The 10233-nt window shown below is 44.5% G+C and overlaps 1 protein-coding gene across 1 annotated transcript in view; it reads left to right on the top strand.

Moving 5' to 3' along the window:
- The first annotated feature begins 4175 nt into the window (after positions 1–4175).
- Positions 4176–10233, top strand: part of SP3 (Sp3 transcription factor) — a 60841-nt gene continuing 54783 nt past the window's right edge. The window contains exons 1-5 of the mRNA XM_055079263.1: positions 4176–4491; positions 4595–4695; positions 4738–5031; positions 5518–5634; positions 6164–6286. Coding sequence (XP_054935238.1) covers positions 4176–4491; positions 4595–4695; positions 4738–5031; positions 5518–5634; positions 6164–6286 — 951 coding nt within the window. The remainder of the gene's footprint in view (positions 4492–4594; positions 4696–4737; positions 5032–5517; positions 5635–6163; positions 6287–10233) is intronic.

Here is a 10233-nt window from a genome sequence, read left to right as displayed (position 1 = left end):
ATATATACTTTTTTATAATAATCTTTTTTTAAAAAAATAAATAAATTTATTTATTTATTTTTGGCTGCATTGGGTCTTCGTTGCTGCGCACGGGCTTTCTCTAGTTGCGGCGAGCAGGGGCTACTCTTCGTTGCGGTGCACGGGCTTCTCATTGCGGTGGCTTTTCTTGTCGTAGAGCACGGGCTCTAGGCACATGGGCTTCAGTAGTTGCCGCACGTGGGCTCAGTAGCTGTGATTCGCGGGCTCTAGAGCACAGGCTCAGTAGTTATGGTGCACGGGCTTAGTTGCTCCGCGGCATGTGGGATCTTCCCAGACCAGGGATCAAACCCGTGTCTCTTGCACTGGCAGGCGGATTCTTAACCACTGCACCACCAGGGAAGTCCCTAAAGTATATTTTTAAGTGTTAATATTTTTAAGTAAAGCTACCTCATAAGTTTGCTAACTTACAACCAAGAGAATTTCTAGCATTTTTATATTATTCTAAGAAAGATAATTCACAAGATACTTTCTAGCACTTTATATTATATTCTTCTAAGACAGATTATTAACAAGGTAGAAATGCATAATCCATCTTTTCTTAGAAAATTGCAACAACTCAGAAATATGGCAGTAGACTAAGCTTCCTGGACTGACATGAAGATCTTCAGAAGTGTTACGGATACTTAGAAAATTTAGAATACGCAGGGACGTCAACAGCCTGAATGAAAAGAATGGGATTTCTTGAATTGTAAAAATATCAGTCATTTTGTACCATGGTGATATCATTGGTGTGGAGCTTGAATGAAAATGAGAGTCTAACTCGGGGAAGTTGATCTTGAAAGAGGTGAACTATTATAAGGTCAAAGAAATTTTATCATATAGTATGTATTGGTTAATTGTAATTCTTAAATTCATCATTCATTTTCCTACAAGATAATTGTGACAGTCTTTCTGCTTAGTATTAATTAAACATCCACAACGTGTTCAGTATTGGTTAGAGCATTCAAAATATATGACCCCTAACACAAGGAGTTCACATTCTAAGAAGACTTGCTTTAAAAATGATCTTCCTTATAAATATGTATGTTTGATCTACTTTATTGTTTCCTTTATCTTTTCTCTTTTCTTTATTTTCTACATAACGGGTAAGTGAGTCTTTTCAGTTGATCATTTAAGAAGACTTGATATGTTGATTGGTGAGACTGATGCATGGGTTTGAAGCCTGACTCTGCCATTTATTTGAAAATAACACTGAGCAAGTCTGAAAACCTTGCTAGCCTCAGTTTCCTTATCTATACAATGATGAACCTATGATACTTACCTTTTAGGGCTGTGAGGATTAAAGATACAAAGGAGTTGGCACATAGCAAAAGCTCAAAAAGCTCTCCTTTTTGGTAGACTAAGTAAAAATAAGACAGGAGACACAGCTTTTGAGGTTTATTTTTGAGAAAATAGGGAAGATATGAAATATGAAGGGGGTTAAGTACACCTAGTCAATGTCAACTAGAACGCTTCTGAAATAGGATAGTGATTACATAAGTAGAACAAACTTGAAGATTCTTGAAATCCAGTGTACACAAGCTAAAGAGATTCAGAGGTGGGTAAAAGGAGGTTCACAATCATAGCAACAAATTTTATGTTAAATAGACATTGACTTAGGTGGAACTATACAAAATTGCCACCTTTTTAGACAAAAAATGGGTGAATATTGGCAATTTAATATTGTTCACTTAATAGATGTTCAGAAGGGAAGAAAGGCAGTAGGGGCTGTGAAGGAAAGGGCAGAGCCCTTTAGCTGTCGTGCAGTTAACCAGGGCTGTCGCTGTTTTTAACACAGAATGGCTAGGCTCCTGCATATGTGAATCAAGTATTATTTAGTGCCCTCTTCTCTTTGTAGAGAAAAAGGGGATTGAAGATGCGTGAAGATGTCATGCCAGTGGGTCTATAGAAGTCTTTGAGGCCCTTTGACATTCATCACGGTTTCCAAAGGATTTAACTTACAAAAAACACAAATAAGATTTAAAAAAATAAGTAAGGAAATTGAGAAAAAGGGAAAATAAAGTGACATTCAGATCTCCTGCTGTGATGTAAACAGTGACCAGCATAGAGCTTCCTCAAATCATCTTTGGAAAGGAGAAAGTATAAATAATATCCAGCACAGCGCTTCCCTTCTTGATAAGCAACTGCAATTTCTGAGTTCCTATGTAATGTAGCAGTAAGTGCCATTGAGAGGCCGTCTTCTACCGAAAAACAAATATCTTTTAATTAACACAAATTGTATTTCAAGATTTGACTACAGTACTGGAATAGCTAAGAAAAGATGTTCTTTCCAGAGACTACCTTCATTTCCAGTCTTCTTAAGATATTCCATGACAATAACTCTTTTCAGTGTGGTCTGAGCAGGTCCTCTGAATTTGATTATGTAGTAGTGATACTTTTGGTATATGTGTCTCTTAAAAGCATTGCATTAAAAGCAGAATAGTTAGCTCTGGTAGGTTATTATTTCTTCAGTTAGATTAGATGAAGTGTTTTTGCATCTTGTCAGAATGGTCTATGGACCAAAAATGTTTGAAAATGATTTTTTCATTTCCATTTGTCAATTGGTATCAGTGAGGAAATGAACTGAATTTCTGTGGCCAAGTACTTTGCTTTCTATGGGTGGCTAGACTAAGACTTTGTGAAAGGGGCATGGAGGTAGTATGCTTAGACTCATAAAACACATCCCCACTCCTAGAAAAACACCTGAAAATGTCTGAAGTATCTCTTCTAGGGAAAGAGCTATTCTCTATCCATTACATCCATGTAAGTAGAAAGAGTGACAATACTGTGACTTCCCTCCCTCTCTCCCACTCCACTTGTTTTCACTTGTCCTCCCCTGAAGCCTCCCATCCCTCGTTTTCTTCTTCAAAAATCAGCTTATTCTGTAACACTTTAATTTTCCTTTAGAATTTAAATGTAAAATGGTACAGGGTTTATACAATTTACTTTAAAAAGGGATTCCTCCACTTAATGAGACAAAAGTTCTCACTGTTAGAAGACATCAACTTCATTCTTAGATTCAGAATTTCCAGTCTTGTTTTTGCATGTTTGTGGTTTTTAGGTCATTTCCCTGGAAATTCCATCTTTTGTACAATTAAGTGCCCATTAACCATGCAATGTTTCTGATCCTATGAGAAGATGAAAATATAAAAACTGAGATGCAAGCTCTGTCTCTCATAAAAGAATTATTAAATTCTTTTCAGTTAGCGCACACAACATCTAGTTCAAGTGCTTGGGCTTTACAACTCCAGCCCCCAGCACAACTTTATTTACTAAACAAATATAATAATCACAGTTGGAACACTAATTCTTGGAGTCAGATTTCTAACAAAAAGCGTATGGTGGACACCATTTCTACCTCTTGAGCTTAGCCTCTCTCTTGGCAATTAGATCTAAAGGTAATAGGCAGAGATGTCTCTTAGCTGGCAACACACACAAAACTTGAGTATTTCTCCCACCCAGGATGACATCAAGATGTCAAGGATGCCAAAGAGCAAAGGAGTATTAACCTAAACCAGTAAGCGAAACGGGATTTTAAATTAAAGTGTAACTAAAATGTTCCAAGAAAAAAAACTTCGCTGAGATTCACTATTTTAAAAATGCTGGCAATTATTGATGGGCTTTTTCAGATATTTCACTTGTTACCAAGACGATTAAGAAGCAGGGAATAATTTATGTTTGCGCAACAAAATGATTATGTGGCCGAAAAAAAATTTTTTTTAAAGTATTGTGTCCCTTTGAATATACGCACTACGTATTAAATGAAATATATTTGTCTGCTTTGGTGCCACTGGCCAGAATGAAAGCTCTCCTGTGAGGTGAATTGAGATTTCTTTTCTGTTTAAAATGCCTGCTTCCAAGGGTACGTAAAAGTGGGAGACTAGTTGGGAAACCAGGGGCTAAGGGGGATGGGAACGAGATGGCTCAGACTGAATCTAAGAGCTGAACGTGTGTGAGAGAAAATCCTCCTCCAGCCTCGGAGGGGGTGTCTCCCCCAATACCAGCTCCCTCCTCCCGGGCTCGCGGGGCGGGCCCGGTTTGCTCAGTAGCAGCAGCGGTCGCAGCAGCAGCCCCGGGGCTGAGCGGCGGCGGCCTCCTGGCAGCGCAGGGAAGCAGAGGCTCCGAGAGCGCCCTGGGGAGATCCGGCTGCCGCCGGGATGGAGGAAGCGTCGAGTAGAGCCGGATCCTCCGGGGACGGATTTCCTCCCCAGCTCAGCCCCCTACAGCTTGCTGGGGCCTGCTCCGAGCGCCTGCAAGGTGGAAGAGGCCTTCGCCTCGGCCTGGCAGCGGCAGCCAGCGAACTAGGCGGCCACAGCAGGGTAACAGGCGAGCCGCAGCCGCTCTCGGGAACCTTCGCCGCCACGACCGCTCATTGTCTCTCCCCTTCCACCCGGGGGGCAAACAGGAAGCGCGCCGCCTGGCCAAGTGACGGACGGGCATCCGGGCCAATGAGCACTGCCTACGAAGAGCGTGGTGGCGAATGAGCGCGGAGAAGAGGGGCGGAACTTCCGGGCGGGCTGTCACCCTCTTCCCCCCTTTTGGGCTGGAGGCTCCACCTTTTGTGTTTCCCGCACAGTCAATCAAAATAGGAAAAAAAATCCCCGGACCGCTCCGGCCGTGTCCGCCGCCGCTTCCCGCATCCTCTCCCGCCGCCGCCGCCTTCGCTCCTCACCATGTGTAAGGCGGCGGGGAGCCCCGCCTGAGGTGCCCTAAACACACTATGACCGGTACGTAAAGCCGAGAGAGAGCAACCCCTGCTGCTGCCGCCGCCGCCGCTACCGCCGACCACAGCCAGCCGGGGGCCACCGCCGCCGGCTCCCGGCCCCCTGTGTGCGACCGAGTGTCTGTGAGAGGCAGAAAGCCGCACTCCCCTCCGCCTCCCTCCCTTCCCCGCCAGCTACCGTCCACCCCTCAAGCCCCAGCAACGCAGTGTCCCCGCCGGGCCCGGGACTGGCGGCCCGGGCCGCCGGGAGCGCATCCCCCTGTGTGCGGGCGCGGGCGGCGGGCGAGCGTGTGAGTGAGTGACGGTGCGAGAGGAGCGAGCGCGAGTGAGAGCGAGCGGCGCGAAGGGAAAGGGGAGGAGAGGAGAGGAGAGGGGGCAGGGGCAGCGCGGGGAGGAGGAGGAGGAGGAAAAGAGGAGGAGGAGGGTTAGAGGCAGCGGCGGGCGGGGGCAGCAGCAGGAGGGGAGGAGGGAGTAGCCGCCGCCGCCGCCGGGGGGCGGGTGGGGGAGGGGAAGGGGACTCCACGACAAGGCTCTGACGCAGTGTTGACACGTCAGTTCTGGGATCACTTTGGCAGTGTGGGTCTGGAATCAGATTGCTGGGTTTGAAAGCTTGCTCTACCATTTCTCAGCTGTTTGACTTTGGGAAAGCTACCTTACCTCTCTGAACCTCAGTTTTCACATCTATAAAATGTAATAATAATAATAGTACCTACTTCCTACAGTTGCTGTGAGCATTAAATGAGATAATGCATATAAACTGCTTAGCACAGTGACAGGCACATAATAAACTCCCAATAAGAGTTAGATGTTATTATCATTTTGGCGGCGGCCACGGCGAGTATCTGCAGCAGCAGCAGCACGGAAACGGCGCGGTGGTGGCGGCGGCGGCCCAGGTGAGGAGCGGCTTAGCCCCGGCCCGGCTCCCCCCTCGCGCCGCTTTCTCCTCCCCTCTCCTCTCCCCTCCCCTCCCTCCGCGCTTCTCTCCTCCCCTCCCCCCGCCCCGGGAGCTGCCCGCCCGAGGCGCCAACGCTCCGACCCCGCCCGCGCTCCCCCGCCCGCCGTCTTTTTGTGTGAGTGTGTGTGTGTGTGTGTGTGTGTGTGTGTGTGTGAGAGTGAGAGAGAGAGAGAGAGAGAGAGAGTGTGAGTGTGTGGGAGCTTGCGCCCTCCCGGGGGTGGGTTCCGGGCGGAAGGTGGAGGCCCGGCGCGCGGCCCGCCGCCCGCCTTCCCGCGGACGGTGGAGTCCGTGTGCGTGCGAGCCGGAGGGCGCTAGCCGGAGGCGAGGAGGAGGAGGAGAGCGCGGGCTGGCGCTCGCCCGGGTGCAGCCTGCGAGGCCCGAGTCGCACTTCCTGTGCGAGCGCGGCCCGGCCCTAACCGCCACCCCCTCCCCCTGTCTCCCTCTCTGAACCCGCCCATCGGGGGTAGGACACTCAGCCGTCACCGCTCGCTCTGCTGGCCGCTACCTGCAGCAAGATAGGGCCACCATCGCCGGGCGACGACGAGGAGGAGGCGGCCGCCGCAGCCGGGGCCCCCGCCGCCGCCGGAGCGGTAAGTCTCGCGCGCGGCCCGCCCCCGCCGAGGCCCTGCGCCCGCCATCCCGGGCCCGCGGCGCGCCCGCCATCCCGCCCGAAAGGCCTCCCCGGAGCCCGCGCCTTCCCGGAGAGGGACGGTCGCGCGGCCAGGGCGCCCTTTCCTGCGCTTTCGCATGCTTGTACGGATTAGAAGCCAGACCAGGCTTTCTCTACATTGTCGCTGCGGCACCTCCATCCAAATTCACTACAAAATGAAGTCTGAGAGGGTGGGGGTAGAGGACTCCAAAATGGATGTTAGAGCAATTCATATCAGTGCTGAAAAGTCCTTCGCCGAGCACTACGGAAATTTCAGGCACAGCCTATCGGCCATAGATAGTATCAGCTACGGAGGCAGTGTCTTCAGTTTCTAGTATTTTTTGAACTCGGGGCTTTTCCTGGTGGAAGTTACTAGATCTTACTGATTTAAGTGTTAAACCGTTTTTTTTAAAAAAAGGAACGAAGGTTTACTCTTTGAATTACTCTTTTGTGTACAAGAATGAACACTTGAATACTTTTTGAGTGCTTTTTTGATGGCCATTCAAAATTGTCGAATTTTAGTTTTTGCGAACTACTTAAATTTACAGTAATTTTTCATAAATGGAGTTTATAAGTGACCGTTGAAATCGGCGAAGTTACTCAGTACTTTGGCTCTTGAAATTGAATAGGTATACCAGTGTTAGAAACAAAAGTACGTGTGTGGAATTATATCAATATTTACATGAATGCTAATGCATACCATACTTAGTTGAATTTGTTTGGCAAAGCTATATTTTCATTTTATTGTGATTGCCAGTCTGATAAGATGTGGTGGGATTCTCTTTATAGGGTTTTTAGTTTGTCGGGGGCAGGGGGAGGAGCTGGCCAGTGTTACAGGAGGGCTTCATACCAGTTAGCTAGAAACTGTTTCTAGGACTACTGTGAATTTTATATTTGTATGAATCTTTGTTGTTGCGTTAGTTTAACATGTAGATGTGTTCACTTATTAAAATAATTGAAACTTCTCCCATCATTTTTGCGTGTTTTTTTTTTTAATGTGGATTATGGGAATTGGTTTGTGTCGTGATAGTTTGAATTGTCACTGTGGACAGAAAAGTTTGATATTTGGTATAGTCTGCAGGAAATTCTTAGTATTCCAAGGCATTAAAAGTGAAGCTAATGTTAAGCTATATTGTTAAATATTGTATTTGTAATTTTAGTGTTTGAAATTATACTGTAGAGGGATGTGAGTAGATTTAATGACTTAAAAGTATGACTTTAGGTTTTGTCCTTTTGTAAGCAGATTAAAATGTAAAGGCTTAAAATCATGTATGTGAGAGGCATTGTAACTTTTTAAACAAATTTATGGACTGGTAAACCTCTTTTATGAACTATATCCCCTTAGGCCCACAGTGCCACAAAAAAAAAAGTTTATCTTAAAAACCATTGCATGAGTAAAATTGCAAAGCAGATTGCTTCTACTTTTTAAATCTTTCAAATAGAACAAAACACTTTTTGTAACTGCAACTTACCAAGTTTTTAGATGTCAGCTCAGTGATTGGGGGAGGAGAGAAGTGAAGGAGGAAGTTACAGGTAAAAAATATGTATGTGTACATGAGTCTCACCCAAAGAATAGAATACTGTCTCCATCCTTACCCTACTGTGGCCAAATACTTGTAGGGAAGTTGTTGCCATCCCTCTTCAGCTCCTCTGAACTGCCAAATCTCTGCTGACATCACATTTCCCGCCAGATGAACATGAACCATAATCAGTCTGAGCATTTTTTCTTTGTATGTTTGGTACCTGTGCATAACATTTTTCACTGAGTAAAAATTAGGAAGACTGCTTGAGTATGTTTGCCTTAGCGAATGGAAAAATTATTTTTCCAGTTCAAAGATGAATTTTAGACATGGACAACTCAGAAAATGAAAGAATTTAAGTGATTTCATAGTAGTTTTCCCCACTTAAAAATGTGCTTGGATAGTGTTACTTTATTCAAATTGCTGGGAATTATGAGAGGTTTAGGGAGAGATTTTTTGGAGCTGTGCTTTTTAAAGGTTTTATTTTGGGTTTATTTCATATTTACACAAAAGTTGCAAAGATAGAACTGGGAGGTACCTTTTACCTTTCACCCAGCTTCCTCTAATGTTAGTATAACTGTGGTACATTTGTCAAAACTAGGAGATTAACAATGATACAGTGTTATTAGCTAAACTATAGACTTTATTCTAATATCACGATTTTTTTCACTAATGCCCATTTTCTGTTCCAGGATTCAGTTCAGGATACCACGTTGCATATAGTACTGTTGTGTTTAAAACCAAGGGGAAATATACACATAAGATGCAACTTTATACTAGTTTAGTTTGGTATTTTTTTTTTTTAATTTTATTTATTTATTATTTAGTTTTGGCTGCGTTGGGTCTTTGTTGCTGCGTGCGGGCTTTCTCTAGTTGCGGCGAGTGGGGGCCACTCTTCCTTGTGCTGCGAGGGCTTCTCATTGCGGTGGCTTCTCTTGTTGCGGAGCATGGGCTCTAGGCGCGCGGGCTTCAGTAGTTGTGGTGCGTGGGCTCAGTAGCCGTGGATCGCGGGCTCCAGAGTGCAGGCTCAGTAGTTGTGGCGCACAGGCTTAGGAGCTCCGCGGCATGTGGGATCTTCCCGGACCAGGGCTCAAACCTGTGTCCCCTGCATTGGCAGGCGGATTCCCAACCACTGCACCACCAGGGAAGCCCTAGTTTGGCATTTTAAGATTAAAAGGGCATTGAAAAGCCAATAGCTGTACTGCAAATTTGCTTTACATATTTTCAATTTAGAATTTGTTAGAGTATCATAGGTGTTCATCCTGGATCCTGGCCAAGAGTGTTTGGTTACCCTCAGTACAGAGCTGAATAGGTCTAATCACAAGCCATTCTCACCTGTAATGTCCCACAGAGTGGACTCTCAAAATTGGTTTGATGGCAAGACTCTTTTATACTTATTATTATTAAAAGTTGTGTAGTTTTAGTAATAGATTAAGGTATAGAAAAAGTAGACCTTTGTGAGATATTAACGTGTCCAGTCTACATTTGTGTGAACCTGTGAATTACTAATTTGCTTATTTCGTTTGTAATTCAGTGTAATAAATTGAACAAGTAAATATTGTGAAAGGCATTGCCTGAATTTCAGTTTAACTTGTAAATTTAGTGTTCATTTATTACGTAAATGTTGGTGAACTACAAAGTGAATAATAGCTTATTTCAAAAAAAAGTTATTTTGGCTGTTATTTCAAATAAGACTTACACTGTCATTGTAAGGAATTCATTAGGTAATTGTTTTTGTATCTGCAGTCTGTGTTCTTTACTGTTCCTTTGAAGATTTTAAGAAGCTTTAGTACTTGCCTAAGAGTGGTTCTTAAGTTTGTTTTCACCTTAGTTTCACACTTGTTTCCAGTTATATTCTTTCCTTGCCCATTTCTGGCTTTCATAAAGCCATTAACTGAGAGGTTAATAATCCTTTCTAAATGTGATGTAATAAGTTGGTATGAAGTTTATTTTTTTCCTTTACACAGGTGTTATGGAGAAGATATCCTTGGGTGTTGTGTGTGTGTCCCCATTTTATGCCTGGTTGTAGTGGAGAATGCCCTTGTAATGAATTTGCTATAGCAGTGTCCCAGGGCTACTCTTGGATGTGGTCTTTTTTACCATGTGATTATGTGTTTGTATACAGAGGGAAACTCGGATTACCTTCAGTTACAACCTTTTACAATGCCAGTGTCATGTTAATTGGTGTTTTGTTTGTCAATAAGAATATTAGAATTATTGAAAGAAATACTGGTGGATTTTTCTTTTAATGTCTAGGCTTAATGAAGAGGGTTATCTTGAATCCAAACCAAATACTAATTGTTGCCTGGATTGTATGTTTTTATGTCTCCCTTTGTAGTGTTTCCAGTAGCCTAACATCACATCACCC

This window comes from Physeter macrocephalus, chromosome 2, assembly GCF_002837175.3.
Source record: "Physeter macrocephalus isolate SW-GA chromosome 2, ASM283717v5, whole genome shotgun sequence".
NCBI classification, from domain to species: Eukaryota; Metazoa; Chordata; class Mammalia; order Artiodactyla; family Physeteridae; genus Physeter; species Physeter macrocephalus.
This window is presented reverse-complemented; position numbering and strand designations above follow the sequence as displayed.